The sequence below is a fragment of the Propithecus coquereli genome, unplaced genomic scaffold (genome assembly GCF_000956105.1).
Source record: "Propithecus coquereli isolate 6110/MARCELLA unplaced genomic scaffold, Pcoq_1.0 Scaffold111, whole genome shotgun sequence".
NCBI classification, from domain to species: Eukaryota; Metazoa; Chordata; class Mammalia; order Primates; family Indriidae; genus Propithecus; species Propithecus coquereli.
In genome coordinates, this window is record NW_012135081.1 from 8,195,513 (window position 1) to 8,221,987 (window position 26,475).

Here is a 26,475-nt window from a genome sequence, read left to right on the forward strand (position 1 = left end):
ATTTGCCATATTGTAGATATGGATGCATTACGCTGATGACAGGAGGCAGAGGCTGGAGCAGCCCTGAGTGCCTGGGATGTCCAGGTTGGCAAGAGCCTCTCTGAGAAGCTTCTGGGCATTTCTCTGAGGGAGGGGAAGTCTGGGAGAGGGGCCAGGAGAGTGTTATTAGACTATGCTGTTTTGCTTCTTGGGGGTCTCCACTAGTCATACGTCAATCCAGTCAATATTTGAGTGCCTACTGTGTGCCAAGAACCATGCTGGCCTCTGAATTTCGGGGTTCTCGGTTTGGGAGAATTAGTGAGAGGCACGGAAGAATCAAGACTCCAATTCCCTCAGGGCTTCTGGTTCATGCCCAGAAGTCAACGGGACACCGAGCATATGCTTGTTAAACACCTGGATGGCAATGGAGTTGAACACAGCCAGACTCGTGTAACCTTGAGCAGAAACCCAGTGCCAAATCTGCAGCTGGTCTCCCAGCTGGGTGCAACAGTTTGCTCAGCCTGGGTTCTCCGGCTTCATCTGACCAAAGAGGTTTGCAAGGGAAGAAGGGTGGTGCTCGCCAAGTGCCCAAGTGAACAACAGCACAGTCAGGAGGCAGTTCTCATTCCTGGATGGGTTTTTTAAACCCACTTTTATTAATTAATTGTAAGTAATACAAATATTCCAAAAATATAAACAGACACTTAATGGCGTCCTACATTTCAAGTTTTTGAATACAACAAATTTATCAAACCATGAATCTGTAAGCAAGGTAGTCAGAATCCCATAGCACAGTCACAGTGGGAAGCAGATCCCCTACCCTCCAAATGGCATCTTGAAGGGGGAAAGCGGCACAAGATGGAATGTGTCAAACTTGGGGTAAATATAAGCCAAGAAGCTCATGAGGCCCAAAGAGGAGGGTCTGCACCAGGGGCAGGCCCTGCAACATTAAAGGAACATCAAAGGAATGGGGCAGCAGGCCAGACCTCTGACCCTTTTTCCCCTGGTTGAATGCAAATATTTATGGGCATTTAAAAAAAGAAAAACACAAAACTACATTAGACCTCTGTTTTACAAAACACGTGATTGAGGACAACAGTGGTTAAGTAACCAACTGAAGACCTCGGGGAAAATGGACTTACCTTTCTCACACACTTGGCCTGGCTAGGACATTGGATGCAGGACAGCCTTACAGGGGACTGCCCTACTAAACGAGGCTTCAGCAACAGGGCAGGGGCAGCAGATAGGATGGGAATGACTGCCTTTAAACTTCTCATGCTTTTAGCACAAAGAAGCTTCTGGGCCACTGTCAACAGAGGTGAGTTTATACATTTACAAAATGGTTAAAATCTTTGGGAGGCAGGAGGGAACTAAACAGAAAGTCCCAGGTTAACTGAAGGCAAATTCACTCAACCTCTCTAGTAAGGGACCCATGGGCCTACAGAGTGTCCCCTCTACAATGTGCAGAGTGGAAACCCTTACCTGACCCTTTTCCAAACTGGTCCTGTGTCCAAAGCTCCCCCTATGAGAGGGACACGAACATCAGGCTTTTGATTTAGAAGCCCAATCAGAGAGACACACTGTGTCCCTGAAGAGGCACCTTAAAGAACTGAACCTGGCAGGTGGGCAGATTCCTGGCATGGCTTGAACTTGTGCTGATCAGGCATGGTGGCCTGTTGCCTCCCAAAGACCAGTGTCCAATGGGAAGGGCTGGTAGGAAGCCCTAGAACAGAGCCCGGGATGAGTTGGCTTCCTCCCTATCTGGCCCTCCTGCAAAATTGAGTCTGGCCTAATTCCTCTGAGGAGCAAGTGTTAGAATCATCACTTGCCCCTAACACACTTAAACTGGAAACCAGACAGCAAATAATGACTAGGCTGGCTCTGGTCTGTGTGGATGGACCCTGTTTAGAATTGGCTGAATTGCTTCTCGGGAGGAGGAGGAGAGGGCGATGGGAATGGCATTTCTGCGGAAGAACTGCAGGTGGGCAGGCAGGGTTCTGACAGCAGTGAGGCCTACAAAGCAGGGGCTTCATGCAGAAGCAGCAGGGACACTCCCACCAAGCCATCCCGGGCTTTGGTCATGGTTCACACTCCAAGCACTTGGATAAGCCTGTTAGGAAAGGAAGGGGGTGACACAGGCTCTCCTTCCACCTGGAAAGACTGGAGATCTAAAGGAAGGCAGAAAGAGTCCTTGGAACTCAATCAGCTTAGAGCCTCTTATTGCTTTTTAGTCAGAAAAGCTTGGCTAGGCTCAGATAGTGAAAGATTTGGCCAAGGGCTATACCCTCAGGGTGGGGCTTGGGAGAGTGGCTCTTGCTGCAATGTTAGGAGAGTGGTCTATGCCAGGGCCTGGATCTGAAGCCACAACTGGCCTTACTCTGAGCTCCCATTTTCCTTCAGGAGATGGTGCTCCTGGCTAGCACCTGGAGTCCTCTTCCCTTCACCTGCAGCAGGACCCTGCAGGCACCAGGGAATGATGCTGGGGGCACTGACCACAGGAGCTTTGGGGACTCTTTTCCACTTCTGTGATGCCAAAGAGAAAGACCAGGTCTTATAACCTTGGGACAAAGAGGGAAAGTGGCACCACAATGCTAGAGAAACATGCAGGCCAGCTATCACTCAGAACACCAAGCTGCTGCTCCACCACCTGGTTTTCCGAAACCGTTAGTTCCTGAGGCTGGACCTAGTGTGTGGAAATTGAAAGGGATGACGGGGATGCAACCTGAGTAGGTGGTGCAATTCACAAAGGCTTTGTGACACCTGCTTCCAGGGAAAACAGAGATGGGGATAGGACTCCCACCCCAGGAGGGAAGGAAGAGAGGAGAGAACCCCACCCAGCCCGGGGGGAGGCCATGATTAAGGCAGTGATGCTGAGGTGGGGCTCCCTTTTTGGGGGCCCTTGTGCTCCCAATTACAGCAGCGCTTCCCCTCTTGTTTTCCACCCTGGGGAAACTTCCACTTTGTTTTGATTTTTTAAAGCATTCACTATTAAGAACCTTTGAAAGCAAGAGATACCCAGAGCACAGGTCTGTGAGGGGCTCGCTCACACCCGTTACCAGAGGCAGGAAGCATGCACGTTTGGTTGGCAAACTAAATGACAAGAACACCTGTTCCCCCTCAGCCCAGAAATGGCAGAAGTTCTGAGGCCCTGGAAAGGAAAAGTGACAGCCAGGAAAGATGAAGGCTGGAATAGACAGAGCTCAGCACAGGACAGGCCCCAGGGGAAGACACAACAAGAAGGAGCCCTGCCCAAGAAACAGGAGGGGCTGGGGCAGCTTAGCTCTCTAGCCATTGGAACAGAAGTCCTTGCGCCAGCACCAGCAGAGAATCCCTGAAAGGAGACTTATGGAAACAATCCCGAGCTCAGCTGATCTACAAGCCAAGAGGACACACACATTCATCTTTGAGGATTTATCTCTTCTCTGTACCCCTAGTGCCTCCCACATTCATCTCGGGCCCAGGACTGTAGCTTTGTCAGAAAAAGAACAGGCCCAACACTCCATTTTAGAAAGAGAATTTTAAAACAAAGTCAAGAGAACGGAAATCAGGTATCTGTCCTCTTCCAGGGCAGGGAGAAGACCTCCTTCCCCACAGGTTCAGAACTATGGCTAGGTGGTGAGGAAGGCAGGCCCTGCGCCCAAGCCTTGGGGAGACACAGAAAGGGCCCAGGCCAGGCACTTGGCTGGAGGCAAGCGCAGCCCTTGGGCCATAGGACCTGATGACCACTGGGGCACTGGTCTGGAAACAAGTTCTCATCTTCCCAGAAATGTCATCTTTTTTGTCTGCAGCAGCTGGCTGGAGAAAAATTTCAGAAAGGTGTGTGCCTGGGGCATCCAAAGGCAGCCTCTGACCCTTCCTTTCTCCTTGGCATAGGCCTTAAAAACACTGAGGAAAGGCCATGGTTTGGCAATGGAGCCTTCAACAGTCTTCATCCCCATAGAGCTCAGTGGCTCTCAGGGTGACAGGAGAGGAGATGAACTAACTTGGGAAGAGTCTTGATCTTTCAGCTTCTCCCCGACTGAAACACTGTATATGCTGAGCCCGCAGCTCACGGCAACACGCACTCACGCACTCTCTCACACACACAGCTTGGGAACCAACTCAGGGAGCAAGTAGCTCTGGTTATTGTTGGTCTGGTATTTGTCCATTCAGCAACTAACCTGTCCTAAAGCTCTTTCCAATCATTCCTCACTATTTCCAGGCCCCATTTGGTGAGGTGCTCCAGTTTCCACTCTGTCAGGCTGATCATAAAGGCACAGTATAGCAAAGTCCCCTACTAGGATGGCCGTTGCTTGGAAGCAGAGAAGGCTAAGGGGCCCGCAGCTGCCCAAGGCTGGTGTAGACGTCTTCTGCTCCGCTCAACTCCTCAAAGATTGGGATCAGGTTCAGCAACTCTGTATCCGCCATGTCATCAAACCAGGACTGCACGGGCACCTGAAACAGGGAAAATGTGGCGTCAATCTCCTGATTGCCGCTTATTCCCTCCCTCACCCCAGAGCCCATAGAGGCTGGGTGGTTCTACCAGGGCTGGTGCGCTCCTCTGGGTAAGCCCACGGTTCCACAGCCCACTCCCTCTCCAATCCCTGCCACGTGGGCATGCAGGACCACTCACTGCATTCTCTGGGTGGAAGATGTAAGAAGCAGGCGAGTTGTCCAGGATGAGGGTTTTCCTCAGGTCCCGCCCGAGGCGGCTGAGGTCCTTGACGTAGCAGCCCTGGTGGAACACACAGGACTCACGGAATAGGCGGGCCCGGAACACCCCACAACGGTCCAGCAGATCCGTCACAGGGTCAGCATACTGGTGGGAGAGAAGAGGACTTAGTGTGGATGCAATCCTGGTCCCCCTGTGGCATCCTATGAACCAGCAAGGTGCTACTGGACCACCCCTGTGGCTGCCACACCTGCTCCTGGCTCTTTCTTCCCCTCCTGCCCCTAGGTACCTTGGCCAGGCTGGCAGTGAAGAGAACACATTCAAAGAGTTCCCCCATGCGTCTCAGGAACTCATCCACATAAGGCCTCTTGAGCACATACACCTGAGGAGAAGCAGAGAGGCTTATTGGAGGCATCCCTGTGAGGCCGACGCGCTGCAGCATCGTCACCGTCACCACTTACACAAAGAGCACCCAGTAGGTCCCACTCCCACACCTAGCCTCTTGGACCACCTGGCTGGAAGTCTTCTGCCCCACAGACCGGGACACTAGCATCGCCCCCTCCCCAGGCTTCTACTGGCTCAGTGGTCCCAACCTTATCTTGGCCCAGGAAGAAGCAAATAAATACACCATGTCCCAGGAGCCATCTTTGTCTCCGGCGGCGGACCATCAGCTGCCTCCAGAAACAAGTAATCAAGAATAGGCCTCACAGATGGAAACAGCCTATCCTGGATTACTTGAATCCAGCCACAGCCTCTGTGGGAGCTTTCTGTCCTTGGCTCCGGCAGGACAGTCTATCCAGGGCACCATCAGGCAAGGACACAGATACTTCCTGAAACCTCCTGTCCTCACACAGCTTCTCTGATTGTACCAGGAAAACTGACGAGTTCCCCTCAATGGCCACAGACTAGACACCCTACTGCCTCGTGCCCTAGCACCCCCTATTTTGTGCCAGCCACACTTAACACCTGTGTCCACCTTTCATGATCTTTCACATTTTGGCCTAAATGGCTCTTTGGCTGCCTGTCCCCTCGAATGACTGCATTCTATTGCTTCCCTGCCTCCAGCACACACAGGTGCTACTAGAATCATTTCATCAAAGCTCCTTTTATCCACATCACTCCCTAGCTCAAAGAGCGTGTGCCTGCCATGACTCTCCCTCCTAGAGCTGGCCTGAGTTGGCCACCAACTCACCAGACCCCCTGAAGCTCTGCAGCAGGGACCCTCTGCTCCAGGCAGCCTCAGCTTGGCTCCTGTTAATCTGCCATTCCTTCGACCTTCGGCAAGCCCCTCCCTCTTCCCAGCTATTCAGCAAGCTTGGCATCCCTACGCCACTCTTCGCTCAAGCCCCACCTTGGGCAGGCAGCCCACGCTCATTTTATTCTCATTCCTTTTTTATTATTCACACCCTTCCATGTTAATCAGGAGTTCACAGTGTATATTTGCCTGTCTGAAAATGTACCTTTGTCTTTTCCCCATGGGTTTTGCACATCTCTATACCCACAACTGGACCGTAAAAGCTGCTGGGCCAAGCCTGGTTCTGACCAGCGGCTGGTGCAGGGCCGGGCAGAGCACCTCAGTTGGGGAGGTGGTGATGGAGGAAGCGTCTGATGGATGTGGGACAGTGACAACAACCCACAGAACCCTCAATCTCTGTTTCCCTACTAGTAACTTAACTATTTGACCAGATGGCGCTAACAAGTATCAGGCCTACCAGGGCATCTGCTCCGGTGGTCCCTGACTCTCAGGCAGCTGGCAGACGACCTGGGCAAGCACTATGAGTAAAGGGTCTTTCAGTACCAACATCACGTGATCCTTAACCCCGGACTGAGCAGCTAAGCAGGGCTGGAGGCTGGTCTTGTTTAGATTTGAGTGCTCTTCACTTTGACAGATGCATACTGAGCACTTGCTCAGGCAGAACCCAGGGTAGGGCCCTAAGGGGAAGGAGTCAGAGAGGGCTTCACAGAGGAGGAGATGCCTGCGCTGGGGAGGAAGAAATTGACTAGCTATTCAGGGGTGGGTGGGCATGAGGAGGAGGGCATACTAGGAAGAGGAAGTAGCTAGTACTGGTTTCCTTGCCTGTAACAGGCAGGGACACCAACCACTGAGGAATAGAGAAAATATAATAAATCATGTACCAGTGCTGGCATATGGGGGCAAGGGGCTAACAGATCATAGCCATTCCTATCATTAAATAATGTGAACCGTTCTTTCAAACAGCTCGGCTGCAAAGAGAATACAAGGATGACAGCTATAGGGGGATGTGGGGTTGAAACTTTTTTTTTTAAGATGAGAAAACCCTGAGTGTCTAATATCAATAAAAAAGGGAGGCTGAAGTTACAGAAAAGGGATCAAGTGATGGAACACAAGCCCTGAGAGGGGCTGAGGACCCCAGCACAGGTGGAAGAGAAGGCAAACTGCCCACCCTCTGGACTGGGTGTGGCTTGGCAGACAGCTTACCTGGTGAGTGGTCCCCTCAATCTCGACAGGCACTATGAAGTCAGCATTGTTGATTGGCTGGAAGGCAGAAAAGTTAATGATGTCAGCATGATGGGAGGGACAAGCAGCCCCCACCATACCCTGGGAGGGGTGGGGAGAAACAGATCTTGGAGTCTCCTGGAGGCTCCTCCTGCCACCCTACTAAGGGGTTTTCACCCCAGCAGACTGTGATAGCCCTTCTGGCTTTCCCTACTTCTCACACCCTCCACCCCACCAAATTCTACCTGAGCTGAGTGTTTGAGGGTCTTCCCTAGTTAACAAACATCCTGATGAGACAAACAGGGGCAGGGGCCAAAGCTGATTCAACCAGTCTTTTAGGCCTGCCCTGTGTGGAGCCCTGGCCGCTCTCTGTGCTGTGTGGCTGGGGGCAGATGCAGCCTGTTAGCAGTGACTGGGGAGAGTAGGGGGGTCCTACTCAACATTCTTCAGTGTGGCCACTAGGTATCGGTGACACTAAGGTGGCCAAAATGCCAGAGGCCTGGCCCTCTCCCTTCTGGTCACTCTTCTATCCTCATCTTTAGGCTGCCTACAGCACCTGTTGTCAGGCTCACAAAAGGGCCCAAGATGGGGGTAGGAAGGGCTCTAGATGTTGGATTACCTTAAAGGAGCTATGCACAAGGGTTTCATCCAGGTCAATGACCACACAGATCCTTCCTTGATCTTCCTCTGTCACCTCTGGGAGCAGGCAGGTCCCTGGGATCTAAAACCAGAGTCAGGCTGTTGAGATCTGCCCACCAAGAAAGCCCAGCTCTAGGAAGAGCTGGGCTGTTTGTGGAAACGGAATCACCAACCCACGACAGACACCACTTAAAGGCAGAGAACAGAGGAGGTAGGGTTGGTTTCTGGGTTTCAGACTCCCAGTGGGAGTATTAAGTGGTCTGGACACTGGAGGTGGTGGCTAGGGCTGGTGTAGGATGGAGAGCAGCTGCAGGAAGAGGGCATGGAGCACCAGCTGTCCCCCACCCAAAACCTAATGCCTTGCACATAGTGGGCCCTCAGCAAATGTCTGGAACATGGCTTTCCAGGGCAGGAAGGTGATCAGCCAGGAGCCGAGGAGTAAGGGCATCACCTGCCCAACAGGGCGAGCCAGGGATCTACAGGGTCCTGAGCTTCTGAGCTTCTGGCACCAGCCAGATTCACATACCTGATAAAACTGGTACTGGAGACACTGGAGCAGATCCGACTGAGGAAGAGAAGAAGGTGGTCAGTGCCCATCCAAACCCACTGCCTCTGCCTCAGGCCTGGAGAACAACTTTCTCCCCAAGGCCCAGCCACCTGGAAGCTCCTAACATGACAAAAGTGACTTTTCCTAGGAGGTACGCAGGAAGGGGGAAGAGCCAGTGCTTCCTTCCCACATTAGGCCTGATGAAGATTGGAGAAGATGGTGTCCCTGTTCGCAGCTACGATGCCTCTCAGTTGGACAAAGTAAGGAACAGGGAACTCGAGCAGCTGATTCAGGGACACAAAGTCAGAGGCAAACCCAAAATCTAAACTCCTTATTATGGTGGTTTAACCTCCTGCTTAGTCCTTACACCCAGGCTTTAGACTCCTGGGTGAGAACATGTTTTCTATGCCCTCCTTGTGGGGATGCATAAGGGAGCACTGAGCCCCTAACAAAACCTCAAGTAAGCCACACTGCAGGCACCCAAAATGTGAGGGGAGGTGGGGTGCTGAGAGATCAGAAAGACCCCTCCCCTACCTTTCGCTAATAAACTTATAGTTGTGAAAAGTGCTAAGTGTTCTTAACAAAAACCTTGAAGAAAAATTAAAATCCTCGCACTTAATGTTGGCATTTCGGTTATTTCCTCCAAGTTTGTGTTATCAGTCTTTTTTCCGTAATATAATACTATATAATTTCACATTCTGCTTTTTGACTTAATGTTGCAACTCAATACTTCTCCATGTTATTGAAAACTCTTTGTAAAAATTAATCACTAGTATTACTGTCAGGTTGTACTTTATTTAACCATTTCTCCCCATTGGAAAATGAAGTGATTTTTCATTGATGTACATGTCTTTTGCCTGGTTTTGAGAGAGAAGAAGGACAGTTAGACAGACTTCAGTGTTTCAGAGAGATGTACCACTGGCATTTGGGGCAAAATAATTTTTGTTGGTTGGGGCTGGCCCCACCCTTGAAATGCTAGACATAACTTTTAGTCACTGTGATGATCAAAAATACCCCCAGGTATCACCTGAGCCCAGGAGTTCAAGGTTACAAGTGAGCTTTGATCGTACCACAGCACTCCAGCCTGGGCAACAGAGCAAGACCCTGTCTCTTAAAAAAAGGCTGGGTGCAGTGGCTCATGCCTGTAATCCCAGCACTTTGGGAGGCCAAGGTGGGAGGATTGCTTGAGCCCAGGAGTTCAAGACCAGCTTGGGCAACATAGCATGAAATTTTTACTTTATTTTTCTGCTTCCCATTTGCGGTGTGGGCCACCTGGATGCCCCTGTGGTTTCTGAGGACCCCCGTGGTCCAGATCCTTCCAGGTTCTGGGAACCATGCAAGGCACTTTGCATATATTGTCTCAAGTGATCCACATAGAGATTTCTCTATAGAAAAATAAAACAAAAATTAGCTAGGCATAGTGGTGTACACTTGTAGTCCCAGCTACTCAAGAAGCTGAGGCAGGAGGATCTCCTGAGTCCAGGAGTTTGAAGCTGCAATGAGCTATGATCACACCACTGCACTCCAGCCTGGGTGACAGGGTAAGATTATACCTTAAAAAACAAACAAATCCAGAAACCCCTCCCTGACCCCCATCTCTAAATGCCTTGCATGGGTACAGGTGAGAATTGCTGGCAGGGGTTATTAAAAGCATGCTAGAGTTTTAATTCCTTGGTTCCCTGGAAGTCAGGTAACTGAGAAGATAGCTTTGCATAGTAGAAAACAACAACAAACACAGGTTTTAGAGCCAGAGAGATCTGAGTTCAAATCCTGTCCTACCATTTATCAACCATGAACTCTTCAGGGACTACATAAACCCTCTGGGTCTCAGTTTCCATGTCTGCAAAATGGAAATCCTATGAATCTCCTTGCAGGTTTGCCATGTGGATCACTTGAGACAATATATGCAAAGTACCTTGCATGGTTCCTGGGACCTGGAAGGATCCGGACCACAGGGGTCCTCAGAAACCACAGGGACATCCAGGTGGCCCACACCACAAACGGGAAGCAAATGGATTATGAATGGAAGGATAGAGGAAGGACTTCTCTGAACTAGAGACCTTCACAATCTCAGGCAAAGCCACTTGCCCACTTGCCCTCGTCTGCAGGGATCTCCCACTAGCAGTCCCTTCCTTGCTAGTGTTGCACCACCCCGACCCAGCTACCTTAGCAATGGTGTTGGCTTCCTCCTTATATGCGGCGAGCTCAGTGGAGGAGCTTGACTGGCCAACATGCTGGGCGCGAAAACAGCAGAAAAGGGCCTTGAAGATGTTACGTCCACGAGGCTTCTTGGGAGAGGACTTGGAGACCAGGCCTAGAGTGGAGAGAATGACAGAGGCATTACCTATAGAGACATTATCCATGGCTACCCTCATGGCCATGTCCCCTCTAGTCTGTAAGCTCCACCAGGGCACACAGTACCTGCCTGCTGAATGATCACATACAGTATCAGTAAAATGTACATGTTTCTTCTAACATTTTCTCTTTAAAGCATAAATGGCAGGAATCCCCACTTCCTGGTTTGGGAAATGGGAGACGTGAGCTACAGAGGATTTAGGATTTGTTCTTTATTTTGGGGTTATGGGGGACAGACACGGAGAGACTCAAAGTTGGGGCCAGGTACAAACTGTAGGTTGTTCTGCTGCTCCGGTTACAGCACACTGAAGGTGCCCTCAAAATTCATTCACAAAGGTAATCCTCTCTAACACCAGCTTCCAGGAAGACTAATCATTCTAGACAAGGGAGTAACCTAGTCCCCTTCGAGTTAGTAGAGCTGCAGTTCTGTTCAGTGTCAGCCTCCCTAGATGCTGGGTCAGTGGCAGCATAGCAGCCCAATTTGCCTAAAAACTCCAGACCAGAAACAAGAGCTGAGAAACTCCAGAGCAGTCATAGCCTCAAGGAAGAAGCTGTAGTCTTCCTTTACACCCGTCTCTCTCCCACACTCCAGCCACTTGCCTTAATGCTCCCTCCCTCCCCTCAAGGACACAGAACCTGATAGGTAAAACACAGGTGGATTAAGCCCTTTGTACACACACATCCAGCCTCAGGTCCTAGGCTGATATCCCCGCTTCTGGACTGCAGCTGCTTAGTCCTACCTCGACAACCTGGGTGTTGGAAATACAAAGCCCTTTTAACAGGAAGCTTGGCAAGGCAGCCCCAGAAACGCCAAACAGATACAAAGAGCTATGGGCATTATAGGTTCGACCAGAAATCCTGAATATGCAGGTATCTTGACTTCAGAATACCTTCTGCAAATTCCTTTTGCTTTAGATGAACTTTTCTGGCAACTGTTAGCAAGAATGGGAAAGATACGGGCTGGGCGTGGTGGCTCACGCCTGTAATCCTAGCACTCTGGGAGGAGGCCAAGGCAGGAGGATCACTCAAGGTCAGGAGTTCGAGACCAGCCTGATCAAGAGTGAGACCCTGTCTCTACTAAAAGATAGAAAGAAATTAATTGGACAACTAAAAATATATAGAAAAAATTAGCCGGGCATGGTGGTGCATGCCTGTGGTCCCAGCTACTCGGGAGACTGAGGCAGGATTGCTTGAGCCCAGAAGTTTGAGGTTGCTGTGAGCTAACCTGATGCCACGACATTCTAGCCCAGGCAGTAGGGCAAGACTGTCTCAAAAAAAAAACAAACAAACAAAAAAAACGGGAAAGATACGGTGGGTATTGTGGCCAGGAGGTGGCGCTGCACAACCACTTACAGAATGGTCTTCAGCCACAGGTCTCCCCTCCTGAGGGTGTGAGTATCCCAGAAGCTGAGCTGGAGACAGCCTAAGGATTAAACCCAAGCCTTTCCAGTTTAAAGCGCAGGGCAAACTGCTGGAGATGCCTCTGTCTTTATGGGGTACAGAAAAGTAAACAATGTACCACTGAGGACAACTTCCCCAGTGTTATTCCTTGGGACGGAAATGAAGGGAAGAGGAAGGCGATGTGGTGGAGGCCCTCCTGGAGCAACCTGGAGCTCCCTTGGCTCAGTGTAGTCGCCAGAGCAAGCATGCACTGAGGTGGCCCTTGCAGAAGTGGGTGATGAGAGAGCCATTTAATACCCAGTTACTGGGCTGCCTGTGCCCCTGGAGAGGCGGAGAGAAAAACCAAACTATTCCCTCAGGACCAAGGGTGAGGAAATGGCCCCTACACAGCAGTCAGTCAAGTGCAGTCAGCACCACCCCAGGACAACAAACTCAGCTCTGACTCAACAGAAAGGCAGAAGACTTCCTGCAGGTGCAGGCTGGGGCCTCCCCAGTCAGCGGGTCCAGAACTCTGTCCCTCTCCTCCCTGGGTCAGGCCAGATCCTTAACACTGGTATGGCCATTGGAAACCTTTTAGAAAATGACTGGGCCTCTCCAGCAAGTAGCCTAAAAACCTGGATGTCACTTTCAAGCTCTTGGCCCTGGAGAAAGAACCAAGATTCCCAGGGACTGGGGATTTTGTGGGGGGTTATCCCCCAAATCCCCTGTATCAAGGAGACAAAATTCCAAGCAGAACCCAGCACTTAAAGACAGCAGGATAAGAGGTTCCTTGGACTCCCCCCCCCCCTGCTTTTATGTAGAAATTGGAGGGAAAGGACAGTTTCCCACCTGCCTGTATGGCCCACATTAAATTCCAAGCCCAGGGACTTAAAGCAGATGCTGACACAAAGCTCCACGACCAAAGCTGAACCTTCGCTCTTCCTTTGGTTTATGGTTTCTTCATGCAGAACCACAATCAGAGGCTTAACCCGGGCACGGAGCCTTTTTTAAAAGGCCACACAGCCTGGGCCTTTCCTGAAGAGAGGCCATCAGGAATGCACTCAGCATCTTAGTGACAGACGCTGTGAAGGCTGAGTAATCCTGAGAGGCAGGGGGTGAAAGGGGCAGCTGGCTGGGGCCATGGAGAGGCCTGGCTTGCGCCCGCTGCAGGGAGCCCAACAGGCAGAAGTGCCTCGGCCTTAGACAGGGAGCTTGGACTCTGCGGGGGATGAGGGTCTTCTCAAAAACACAATGTGCCCGGCAGCCCCTGGGCCTCCGAGACCACAAATGCCTTGACCTTGGGGCCAGGCGTTTGAAGCAGAGTACCTCAGACCCCTAACAGCAAGGTCAATACCCAAGACATTCCTCACTGCCCCCCTTCCCCATGGGGCCCCACTTCCCTCAATCCTTTTCTAGGCTGTCTGTCCTCCTTACCTTTGCAAACGTTGCTCCTGAGAACTCATCGGGGCCTGCTTCAGCCTCCCCCAGCATGGCTGCCTCCCCACAAGGCCTGCAATGGCTGGTACGTTCATTAGCCTCCCGCCCTCTGTGTAGCAGGTGCTCGATAACTGGCTGGCTGAGTGAGTGATTCCAGGGGCTTCCAGGGCCTCTGTCACTTCCACAGAGCTAGGACCTGGGGAAGCCTCCACTAGTTTGCAACAGCCCAGAAGCGTTGGAGACAGAAAAGCCTCCTTTATAAAGAGAAGATGGTGGGCACTGGAGGAGCTGGGCACCTGAGGCAAGCCACTTAGACTTTCTAGGCCTCAGCCATGTTTACCGAGCACCAGTAATGTGCCAGGCCGGTGTGAGACACTTGACATCTTCATCTCATTTGAGCCTCCCTACAAACCCATTTGTAGGCACTAGTTCCCCATTTTACAGGAGGGAAACTAAAGCACAGAGAGGTTAAGTAACCTGCTCAAGGTCATGTGGGTAGTATAACAGCAGAGCCAGGATTTGAACCCAGATCTGCCTGAACCCAGAACCAAGGCTCTTAACCATTACTCTGTGTGGGGCCTCTGACAGTTCAGGGGTACCCTGCACTTTACTCGTGCAACAGCTGGGAAGTTTGGGGGTACTCTCAAGGTCTCTTCTTGGGAACTTTGCTCTACTCCTCTAGGATGGGCTGGTAAAAGACCAGTTTGGGGTCCAGCTCCCTACAACGTGTCCTCTTGGGCAGGCCACCAAAGGTGCAAGTGGTAAAACGTGGGAGCCTCTGGGATTCCACTCCAGGGAATCCACCCCCACCTCTGCGACAGCAAGAGGACAATGGGGGAGGGGAGGAGGGAGGGACTAGAGCCAAGAGCTTCCTTCCAAGACCTGCTTTGTTTAGTGCATTTAGAGGTGAGGGAACCACACAACAGAGTGGGATCTGAAACCTGTGTCAAAGAGCCTTTCAAATGGCTCCTTTCAGCCCGCACTCGGCATTGTGTCCCTGACAGCCAGGTGCAGGCCACCGGCACCCCTCTGTGTGTGATGGTGATGGGGAGGAGTATCAGGCTGCCTTCCCAGGAGAGGAATATCGGCCAAAAGAGGATTTACAGGGCCATACGCATTTCATTGCACAGTTTCCCCAGTGAGGGAGGGCAGGATTCCAGTGGGTGCCATGTAGCTCCACAACCAGCTGCTCTCCTTCCTTCATCCCCTGCTACCCTCTTTGCGGACACCCAGCCCTCTCTCCTGCCCAACTGCTGATGTGCATCTGCTCTCCCTGCTCCAAACATCTGGTCTGGGACTAGATGTCCGAGAGGACCAGCACAGACCCAATGAGGGAGCCAGCTCTGGCTTAAGAAGAAAGCGGGCAGGTGGCTGAAGACAGGGAAGCCAAGCCAGCCCTGCAGTGCACTGCTGCGAGCTTCTTATGAGGCAGGGTGTGAAGAGAAGGCGTCCTCCCACTATGGGGATCACCTGGGCTGGGGTCCAGGCTCTGCCAGTTACTGACTCAGCCACATAGCCTCCTGGAACCTTAGTTTCCTCATCCATAAATTGGGATAACAGCAAACCTTCACTCAGGACTGAAAGGATGAACAAACTTAGAGTAAGGTACTGTGCAAACACTAAAGCTAAATGCTGTGCTTGTTTTAATTAATTATCTAAGGGGAGATGACCACTAATTGGCAACATCATGGGCCTCATTCCAGGAGGCCAGCCACAGGAGATCAAGAGCCCTCCCCCCCACCATGTGGATGAAGCCCAAGAACAGAAGATGAGGAAAAAGTGCCCAAGGAACTCTCGGCAGCAGCAGGTTTCAAAAAGTCAAACAGGCCGGGCGCGGTGGCTCACACCTGTGATCCTAACACTCTGGGAGGCCGCAGCGGGAGGATTGCTTGAGCTCTGGAGTTTGAGACCAACCTGAGCAAGAATGAAACCCCTTCTCTACAAAAATTAGAAAAATTAGCCGGGCATGGTGATGCCACTGCACTGTAGCCAGGGTGACAAAGTGAGACCCTGTCTCAAAAAAAAAAAAAAAAAAGTCAAAACAAACCCTACACTTTCTCTCAAATCCACCATCAAAGTTGTTTCCCAGCTCACAATCTCCCCAACTGGTACTCTGTGACTAACAGGAAGGCAGTAAGGCTGTTTCACTTGAGACGAACATTACCCTATGCCCTTGGACCCACTCCCACTCCCCCAAGAAGCAGGAGGTGAGGACACTAGTTGTCTCTGTCTCTTAAGAAGCACATGCATGTACATACCCATGCAGATGAGGACCAGCTTCACCAGGACAACACTTTTTAACCTTCTGAAGGTCAGGTCCACATACCACCTGTGCCAACAACACAGCTCCATGTCCCAGCAAAGGAATGCCTCACACATCTGCCTGAGATTGGGCAGAAGGCAACCTCTCAAGCTATTGGACTTTTTTTTTTTTGAGACAGAGTCTTGCTCTGTTGCCCTGGCTAGAGTGCAGTGGTGTCACTGTAGCTCACTGCAACCTCAAACTCCTGGGCTCAAGTGATCCTCCTGCCTCAGCCTCCAGAGTAGCTGGGACTACAGGTGTGTGCCACAATGACCAGCTAATTTTTCTATTTTTAGTAGAGACAGGGGTCTCGCTCTTGGTCAGGCTGGTGTCAAACTCCTGGCCTCCCAGACTGCTAGGATTACAGGCGTGAGTGCCCAGCCTCATGCTGTTGGATTTTAACAAGCCCATTCATGTAGAAAGATGCTTTCTTTCTTGGTCCATCTCTCAGAAGTACTTCCTTCCTCACCGTCTCCCATCCCCCCACAGCAAAGGGCTTAGTCTGGCTATCACTGTAAAATGGCCTCTCTGAGGGGCCTCTTTCCCCTTAGCTATTGGAGGAAGGAGAGTATTTGGAGCATTTCCGGCCCTACTTGGCCGGCTGCCTGGGCCCTGCAGCCAAGACACATCTGATTGGGGCTCCCCATGGAGAGGAGTCCTCCCAGGTCCTCCGCAAGGGGCATCTGTGCCTTGGCTAAGGACAGGCCTTACAGTGCCAGGTGGACGGAAGAGCTCCTCAGACCAGCAGGTGAGTCGGCAGGGAACAAAAGAGGGTGAGAGATGCCTAGACATCCCACACATAGAAAAGACTAGAAACAATGGGGAAGGTGTACCATTTTCACCGTGCCTGACCACTGACACTGTTCTCTTCAGCTAACAAGGAGGGCAGGGTCTCACCCAGCTCAGCACTGGCTCCCAAAGTTCTGAAAAGTAGCTGTAAACCTGGCTGCATGGACATTTTTTTTTTAAAGGGAGTTTTAGCCATGCTTTTGGCTCACACCAGCATGTTCTACATTGGTGCCCCCCCTATAGCCAGCAACTGGGGCGGTCCTACCTAAGCGAATGTCTCTGTTAGCTCCCTTTCCCTAGGCAGGAGAGCTCCCAGCGCAACTCCCTCTCTTTTTTTAAGACAGGGTCTCGCTCTGTCACCCAGGCTAGAGTGCAGTGGCATCATCGTAACTCACTGCAACCTCAACTCCTGGGCTCAAGTGATCCTCTTGCCTCAGCCTCCCGAACAGCTGGGAGCACAGGCGCGCGCTACCATGCCTGACTAATTTTTTCTATTTTTAGTAGAGACAGGGTCTCGCTCTTGCTCAGGCTGTTCTCCAACTCCTGGCCTCAAGCAATCCTCCCACCTCAGCCTCCTGAAGTGCTTGGATTACAGGTATGATTACAGGATTACAGGTGCTTGGATTACCGCACCCAGCCCACAACTCTCTTCTTTCTAAGAAAGACTTCTTTCAGACCTGGGTCCGTAAAGCCACCTGTGGAGTGGGGGGGTCATAGGTCACATGCTACCTTGTCTCCTGCCTTTTCCCTGTCCCCTTCAGCAATCTGGTCTCTGATCTCAGGGACCTTCCCTCAAGAAGGGCTCAGTTTTGGGAGCAGGGGATTCCTAGCAACTTTGAGTTTGGTCTGTTGATTCCAGAATCAGTCTATAAAGGAGTTATTGCCAAAACACCCTCCTGGGCAGCTACAACATACTTTAAAAATGTGCTTGGGTCAGGGAGGGTCCCCCAGAAGCAGCAGCAGGTCCTGGACCAGTGACAGAGGATGTATTTTCTCACACATGTGTCAGCAGCAGACTCAGCCCCCAAACCCTACTCCAGAGAATTCTTGGGGGATGTCAGGAAGTGATCTGATGACCCATAGGGCAGCAGGGACAAATGTGCGATGCCACCCAAGAAAACTCAAAGGGTTGGATCCTGCCCCTGCACCTCAGCAGAAGACCCTGCCCATGCAGCACCTGCTAGAACAGAGGTGTCATTGTGGGGGGCTGGAAACCACACTTGCCCACTCTGAGCCCCCCTCTCCTTCTCAGGAGGTGCTGAGCAGGCCTCTGTGGGAGGCTGTGAGGCTAACAGAAACCCACCAAGCAGGACACAGACACCCCCTTAGTGGCTGTTTCAAGCTCCTGCCTTGGTGCTCTACCCCTTACTCCTGGAATGATTGGATTTAGTCAAAGACCAAGAAGAATCCTGTGCCTCTTCCCCGTCTAGCTATGTAAGCCTGCTTTAGGTTGACACAGCGAGAGATGAGAAAGCAGCCAAGACACAGGACAAAGCAAGGGAACCTCCAAGTGTCTTTCCTCTGACCAGTGAAAACAAAGTGGTTACACAAGGTGCCGCAGACTTGAGTTTAAATCCTGGCTCTGCCATGTATAAGGTGCATGGCCATGGGCCTCAGTTTCTTCATCTGTAAAATGGGAAGACTACCTATTTCTCAAGGTGTGAGAATTACAAGGAGCCTAGGGAGTGTCCTGGCCCTAATAGAAGCCTGGAAAGTGTCAGCTGCTAGTCATTAAGTACAAAGCACTTTCATACTCTCATCCCAAAGTCGATCTCAAAATTTTCCCAATAAAAGGGACCACAGAGATTTCTTCTAACTCATTTCAGAGGTTACACAGAGGTAGTGACAGGGCCAAGCCTGAGAAATGCCCTTTTCCAGGACTCCACAAAAACCGATCACATTCTCTCTCACACACGCGCACACACACACACACACACACTCATTGACATTGGCCACCCAGTTCTTTCTTCACGTGGTTGGCCTCTGCAGCACTGGCAGGCATCTGCCAGGGAAGCACCCATCGCCCGGCTTCCACCTCCAGGGACACTCACCTGCTCCTCCCTCAGCTTCACCTAGGACCAGCCAACCAGTATAGGCGTGTCCACCTGAGAGAGCACTGAGCCATAAGTCAGGAAACCCACCTCTTGCCCCAGTTTGGCTTGGGTAACAGCTCTGTGGTTTTGCCTAAGGCACAACTCTCTGGTGTTCAGTTTCCTCACAGGCCAATCTAGAAAGGCTCCCCTGCATGGTCCCTTACAAGGTGGCTTCAGACCACCTAAAGCATGAACTCAGCAGTACTCTAAAAAGTGGAATGGCAATGCAAATGAGAGGCAGTGTGGGTCACAGTTAGGGCTCGACCCTGAGTGCAGGGTCTGGCTGACCCTAGCCGTGTATCCTTCAGCCCTCTCAGGGAGGGTCTTCCTGATCTGTCAAGTGGGGATAATTCACATCTCATAAGGCTGTTCTGAGACGTTAGTGATATACTAGATATAATATGCTAGGCATGGTAGCTTGCCCATGGTTAAGTGCTCTATAAATACTGGCTGTGACTATTCTTGGGTAAGTAAGGATCACTACTCTGTCCACTCACTCAGAAAACTTTAGGATTCCCCTTGAGGAGCCGTAGATCTTTAACAAATAGCAAAACTGGACCCCCAAGGGGAATCTTCCTGCTCAGGGCTAAACAAGCAGTTGGGGCCACTGCTGTGCTTAGCTGGCTCTTCTCCAGGGACACCTGTCAGAACCACAAGGAGTATTTGGAACACACGTATGCCTGGCCCACCTGCCCATGCTCTGATTCAGGAGGTCCCAGGTGGGGGGTCTATATTTTTAGTAAGTGTCACAGGAGATTCTGATGTGTGTTCCCGTCTGAGAGCCAACATCCAAAGGTTGCCAAGGGTCTCTGACTAACTCTTCCAGGACTAGAAGGCAATTCAGCCAAAGTCCCCTTGGTCCCTCTCCCCACCATATCTGACTGTCTCAATATCTCTGAAGCCTCAGAGGACTCGTGCCCAGGATCTGCTTTTCCTTTCCAGGGGCACTTGTTCTATTATGTACATGAGTCAAAAGATCTGAGCCTGCTGTCTCCTCCTGCAGGCCCCTGTTCGTGTGAAGGAGGGGCCCCAGCCCCATTCTGCTATGGAAACGGAAGAGCTGGGATCCACTGCCCAGGAAGGCTTCTGCAGGCGACCTGAGCCTTCCCATGAGCCTGCTTGGCTCTCACTGGGGTTGAGGCCACGTTTGTTCCCTGGGAACAGTGCGGCTGGGAAAGAGCAAATTCAACAGGATAGAAAAGCTGCAGCAAGAGATAAAAGAAGGTATAGAATAAAAAGAGTAAGAGCAAAGACTGATTTTAGGGAGTTGGGGAGGAGGGGAGGACTAAGAGCAACCAGGAGGGAAAGGAAATGACAGATCCACTCAGAGATCAGGTTCAAGGCTAAGCCCTAGAACAGCTGACAGATAAAACAGGGTATACACACTTCCTGCCCAGAGGGAGGCTGTGGTGCTCACTGGAGTACCCGTTCTGTAATAACAGATCCTGGTGCAGGCACACTCGGACCTGAAGGGCTGGGCACTTTGCTGGACAAAGAAACACTGTTTCAGTTGGCCTCTGGTCCACAGAGGCCTCCAGTTCTAAGGAGTCAACTGCTTCACTTTAATTTCTAATAGTTCCATAAGATTTGCATGTTAATACACTCATCTGCATCTGAGTTGGGAACTAGTCCTCCATTTCAGAAGAGGGAGGGAATCATGTCAGGGCCACACCCAATCCCATGTCCCCAAGACAACTGGGTTAATTCCATGCTTCCCAGAGCTGGCCAGCCTGAGACAGCATGAAAAGCAGTTGAATGCTATTTGTGTGCTTCTCAACGTTGTACCCCAAAACCACAGCAGCAAAGAAACAGCATAAGAATATTTATTTCTCTTCAAAGATCCATTTTCTTTTTTCCTTCTTGTTATTAAAATTCCCTAGAAGAAACCTGAATCTCACTGAGTTCATTAACTCTCACAGCAAATGCAAACAGTAAGAGAATGTAGCACATAGTTGTCTTGAATATTCGCTATATCCATATTTGAGAGGCTGAGCCACTGCTAAGAAAGTTTTTAGACTTCAGAGACTCTTACAGGAGGTGCACGGCTCCCTGGCTTCCTCCTGTCCCATGCCCAGGTGCCAGATAGAATGGCAAAAGTCCCCGAGCACATGCAAATAAAATCCCATCCCAAGTCACACTGGCACAAAGAAGGGATCTGAGCATCAAGGCTGTTTGCAAGCCTCAGAGGTTGATCCTTCCAGAAGACCCAAGCCCCTACATCAGTGTCCCCCTTGACCCCCAGCCACCTGTCTTGAACAATAAAACCCACATGATCATGTGCTGTTTACACCATGTGTCCTTGGGGGGATGGAGGAGGGTGAACAGAGTGATAGTCTGACTGTGTAAAAAAGGAGGACATTAACGCTTATCACCTACTAAGTACCAGGCATTATAGAAGGGTAGATATTATTCTGACTTTACAGATAAGTTGCTCAGAATACTAAAGAGATTTGTCAAATCTCATTGTGAATAGGAAAAGCAGGGATTTGAACCCAAGACAGAAGCAATCAATTTTGCTCCTGGATCAATTCTTTGAAGTACAATGAACACTTTAACTCCTCTCACTACTTGGTCCCACTTCACCCAATCTAAGAATCAAACCTCCCAAGACGGGAATAAAACAATACCCCCCCCCCCAATTATCCAAGAGCTAGCAGGAAGAAAGGTGAGGAGGAAGAGGAAGGGAAGAAAAGTTACGTGTGCGCACACGCGCGCGCGCGCACACACACACACACAAAATCCCATTTATATTTACATATTTCCCATACTTAGTTATGAATGGTTCAACTGCTTCTCCACAGAAAGGTTGGTAGCATCGATTCACCTTGGCTGGAAATGTGATTTCTCTAGTATTTGCCATTTTAACAAAGTCCATGATAAGGGATATGGAAGGTCCCACACAGAGGATGAAATGGGACCTCTCTGCTACCCAGTTTCTTTAAGACTTCTACAGTTGAGAAGAGAGAAGACGGGAACACTACTGCCATCCCCAAGGGAGTTTTCACAGCAATTCCAAAGTCCTACTCAGTTGAAAGCTCTGCAAGTCAATTGAAAACCCCAGCCCCAGATGTTGGCATTTATAAACATCCTCACTGAGTTATCAGCACTCCCCTGGGGTTCTTGAGGCAGGAACAAACATAAGCTTAAGTCCTCACACAGGCTCCCACCGCACCCCAAGATGGGGGAAAAAAACTACAAAGGACACACAGGAGTGAGCCTCAGCAGTCACCATGAGAGCACAAAGAAGCCAAGACCCAGGCTGGGCAAGGGGAGGTGAGAGGCACCAGAGGCAGGGGGAGGAGCAGCCATAAACATGCACCCTGGACCCTGCAGGCTGTGCCACAGCGCACCGCACCCCACACACAGAGCAGGCTGAGGAAGAAAGCTCTGGCAAGATTCCTTTCTAAGCTTTTCAAGTTAAGGGCTTAGCTACATGTACAGTGAAAGGTGTTTGAACTTCTTGAGAGAGTAAGGCAGAACTCCTTTATGTGGAAAACCAAGAGCTAGAAAAAGTTACCACCATCCTAATTTTTAGGGATGGTCAGTTTCTCAGAAGAATTCTTGAGATTAGCTATCAGAACCTGTTTAGTTCTACCATGTGAGATGATAATCCGAAGCATCATCATCCCCTCCGGGAGAGGAAGTGTCATCAGGTCTCCTGGACAACAAAAAAATTTCCGATTCCCCCAAAAGGCCAGTGGTTCACTGAGAGCTGGGAAGAGGCTGCCTCCACTCTTCATTTCACACTAGGAGGTTACAGGGCCAGTCTTATTTCCTTAGCTTTTCCCCATCTAATCCCAAAGCCCAGGGCATGACACCCTAGCAACTGGGTGACAACCTCATATAGGACAGCAATAAATGGCCATTCTTGACAAACCGATATTAACTTTTCTTTTTTCTTTTTGATGTTACACATATTCCTGTCCTTGCTGTACCAGGAAGCCATTTCATCCATCTGTCTGGGAAGATGATCCAATTTTGGTGCTTTTATCATCAATGCTTTCAGCAACTTTGTTCTACTTCCCCTACTGTAATTACTTTTGAATCATCAACACACCCAGACAGTCTTAAACCTCAGAGAACAGAATGCTAAAAAAAAAAAAAAAATCTGCAATGGCAAACAGCTTCACTCAAAAGCCACCCAAGCTAGGAGCAATTTGTTTCTTTCCAGAAATTCTCTTATTAATAAGCTGCCTCATACTCCTTTCCCCTTAAGCAAAGGAAAGCAGGGCCTGGAGATGGGATGTTGTGGGGGGTGGGGGGGAGCAAAGAACACCTGAAGGCGTTAAATGAAATGTTTACCCCCTCCACCAGTTTTTGTTTTCTGTTTTGTTTTATGATGCAAGTTTTGTTTGTAAATGATGTGGGACTCAGAAAGTTGGCTTAGTGGTTGCTGGGTGCCCAAATAGCCCAGGAAGAAAATACGCCTTCTCTGGAATGCAATCAAATTATATGGGCAGGGAGAGACCCAGTGGCTGCTGGCTTGAGAATTCAGATTCCTCTAGGGATAAGTTTGAAGGACAAACCACACACACACACACACACACACACACACACACACACACACACAGGAAAATGAAAACGCAACTCCAAGAAAATCCAACACCAGCAAATGAACACCGTCAAGAAGCCAGCTGTTTCGCTTTCTGTTATCTATTCTGTTGCCTCTATTCGCCCTGGTGGATGAAACTTCAGGCTCTGATTTATAGGATGTGGCTTCACAGTTCAGCTTTCCCTGACTCCTGGTGTGGCCTCATCATCCCCAAGGCACCCTCCTGAACACCTACATGAGAGGAGGACATGGTGGGGAAGCACAGGGTTGTTCCTCCCAGCTTCTCATCACCACTGCCCCCTCTCCGACCCTTCTACATCCAGATTTCTTCACCTCTGGCTAGCTGCTAGGGTCATTTCCTGGGATGAGTTTGGGGAGAGAGTGGGAAGAGTCAGGAGTTGTAAACAGGCAGCCTCCCTTTTTCAGCCCTCAGCACAGCTGAGCAGCCAGCAGAGGCTGTGAAGTTGCTGCCTGGGTCACACAGCCTGGTTGGTGATGCAGCCAGGAGAGCAGGAATCAAGGCAACAGAGAGGTCAGGGGGACCGGGGCCTTCTAGGGGGCTGGGATTTGAGTAGGCAAGGCTCTATCCTTCCTCAGGGCAGGCTTATTTAAAGAAGGGCCAGAGATGCCAGAGGCACACAGTCTCCTCCCCCCACACCCCTGTTCCACTAAGGGAATTCGAGAGAGGCTGACTCCACCAATCCAGCTGCTTCGCACCTAGGCAAGTTGGGGGAGCTTCTTTGGAACGTGAACCCCAGGCGTAAGTGACCTGCTGACTAATGTTGCCAAACAGGGGATGTGGGGCGGCACCGAGGCCCCGCAGCTGGCTGCCCACCAGGCTCTAGGCCTCAATATATTCAGTTGCAGCACTGGCCCTTCACGCTCTGTTGGGGGAGGGGGGAAGGAACGCTCCGGATTTAGTCCCAGAGGCGTGCTCTTTCCCCAGCCTCCAGGGCCAGGTGTCCCCAGTCCGAGTTCTCCAGAAAAAACCGACGCTAGACCTTCCCCGCGGAAATTCTGCCCGCTATTTTGGACATATTCCTCAAGGCCAGAAGAAGAACGTGGGGGAGGGGAAAAGAGTTTCGGGACCCCCCACTGTGACCAAACTAAGAGAGGTTCCACCCTCGGACCCCAACCTTTCCCCCGCCCCTGGGAGAGGCCTTGGCCTCACCCCAGAAAGGGCCCGCAACCCCCCTCCCGTCTCCACTCGACCCTCTGGAAGGCGGGGGCCGCGAGCCGCTGCCCACAGAGAACTCGCACTTTTTCGCTGCGCGATTCAGAAACATGCCGGGTCTGATGCCATCCGGCGAATTATGTAACCAGGGACACCGCTCCCGGGCTAAACAAACGCGGCTCTGTGTGTGCAGCGGCGGCCCCAGGGGAGCGCACCGGGGCAGGGAGGGGCTCCGGCCGGGCCTCGGGTCGGGCTTGTTTGCTCAGCGAAACCGGCGGGAGGCAGCCGGGCGAGAGTCTCGCGCCACCGCGGTCCCGGGCCCAGCGCTGAGTCGCGGACCCGCCACGTCCGGTCTGCCAGGGCCCGGGCCCCTCCCCCACCGAGGCCGCCCCCGCCTCCAAGCGGTGAACTTGGTCCCAAGTCCCGCCGGACGCCGTCACCGCCCGCTGCCAGAGCGACCTCAGGCTTGGAGGGGCCTGGGAAGTGCTGGACTCCAGTCCCGGCTCCGTTCCAGCTCGGGACCCCTACGACCCTCTCCCAACCCCTCCCAGCGATCCTGGGGCAGCCGCGCGCGGCGGTGCAGGAAAGTGACGACCCCACCCCCCAACTCGGGAGGGGGCAGACGTGGGGTGGGCTTATGCTTCAAGAGCGACCCCTTCGTCTCTCTGCCTCGGGGGGAGGGGTTTCGGGACAGGGTGACAGCTGCGCTGATGACGCCCCTCCCCCTCGGCGCCGGGATCCCGGGCCCAGTGCAGCCTCACGGGGGTCTGGGTGCTGCTGGGACGCGGGGGTGGATGGACCAGGGGGTCTGGTCGTAATCGCCCGCTCTGAGCCCCAGTAGGTCAAAGGCCTGGACCAGGTTCGGGGTTCTGCTAGGCCCCCTCCCCGCCCGGGGGGCGACGCAAAGTTTTGGGAAGTTGCTGCCCCTACCTTGCTTGGTGAGCACCAGGGCGTCTTCCCTCCGCGCCTGGGTGATGATGGAGCCGTGTTCCATCTAACAATCCCGCGGGCCCGGGCTGGCTGGGCGGGAGGACGGGCGGGCGCGCAGGCTAGGCTGGGCTGGGGGGCCTGGGCGGGGGCCCGCTCCGGCTCCGGCTCCCGAGACTCCGACTCCCACAGCTGTTCACATCCCCCCTCTCGTTTCCTCCCCGGGCCGGGAAGGGAGGCGGCCTGTACCGAGGGCGGGCGGCCCGGGCAGCGGCTCCCCCGGGTGCCCCCGGCCCCGATCCCCCGGCAGCAGCTCCGGGCTCCTCAGTTTGGGTCCAACATGGAGAATCCGGAGCGAAAACAAGAGGAGGAAATGGGACACGGGGCGGTTTCCAGGCTCCCCCCTCCCCTCCGTACTCCAGATAAACAACCCGCGGCTGCAGCGCCCACCCCCGCGCGCCTCCCGGCTCTCGACCTGGCCTTTCCACGGCCCGCTGGCGCTTTCCGCTCCGGGGCAGCGTCCTAAGCCCTGGGCCCCTCCACCTGTGAGCTGCCGGGGCAGCTGATCGTCCGGAGCTTTGCTATTTTGTTACGGAAAAAGCAAATCCCCGAGGGGGGTGGGGTGGCGGGCGGGCAGGCTGGTAGGGGAGACTTGAAACCGCTCGGGCGCTCCGATTGGCCCTCTCGGAGAAAAGGGGCGTGGCCCCTCCTTACTATGCGGTGCGAGGACCCAACAACATTCCAGTCGCTACGGCCACGCCCCCAGGCCACTCCCCCCTCGCCAGACTGAGGCCTCCCAGTCTCCTCGGCCACACCCCCTTCCCAACTACTTAAAAGGCCACTCCAAAGCTCACGTTTCCGTGCTCGGTGCTGGGGTGTTCTTGTGTCAGCCACTCTGGTTAGGGTAGGCGGGATTGTTACGCCCTTCGGGTAACGGAGGAAAGCTGCGAAGCCTAACTCGGGTCGGGTCGGGGCCGGGGCCGGGAGTGGGGGATGGGGTTCGGGACAGTTACCTTACTTCCTGCCCAGTCCTCGAATCAAGGATTCACATAAAAGTGTACAACCCTTGAATCCCGAAAGAAGGGGGTGTGTGTGGAGGCGGACCTAGGACTCCTGAGTGTAAGAGCTGGAACTGACCTCGGGACTGTATGAACCCCACATTTAATGAGACCTG

General features: G+C 52.1%; 1 protein-coding gene across 1 annotated transcript; it reads right to left on the reverse strand.

Moving 5' to 3' along the window:
- Positions 1–604: 604 nt before the first annotated feature.
- CTDSP2 (CTD (carboxy-terminal domain, RNA polymerase II, polypeptide A) small phosphatase 2) lies at positions 605–25,901 on the reverse strand. The gene is made up of 8 exons (XM_012653827.1): positions 25,305–25,901; positions 10,458–10,606; positions 8,272–8,310; positions 7,726–7,827; positions 7,089–7,145; positions 4,920–5,012; positions 4,592–4,777; positions 605–4,413 (listed from the first exon to the last, which is right to left on the reverse strand). Exons 1-8 carry the CDS (start codon positions 25,366–25,368, stop codon positions 4,288–4,290), a joined length of 816 nt encoding a protein of 271 aa, XP_012509281.1. The 5' UTR covers positions 25,369–25,901; the 3' UTR covers positions 605–4,287.
- Positions 25,902–26,475: the final 574 nt, after the last annotated feature.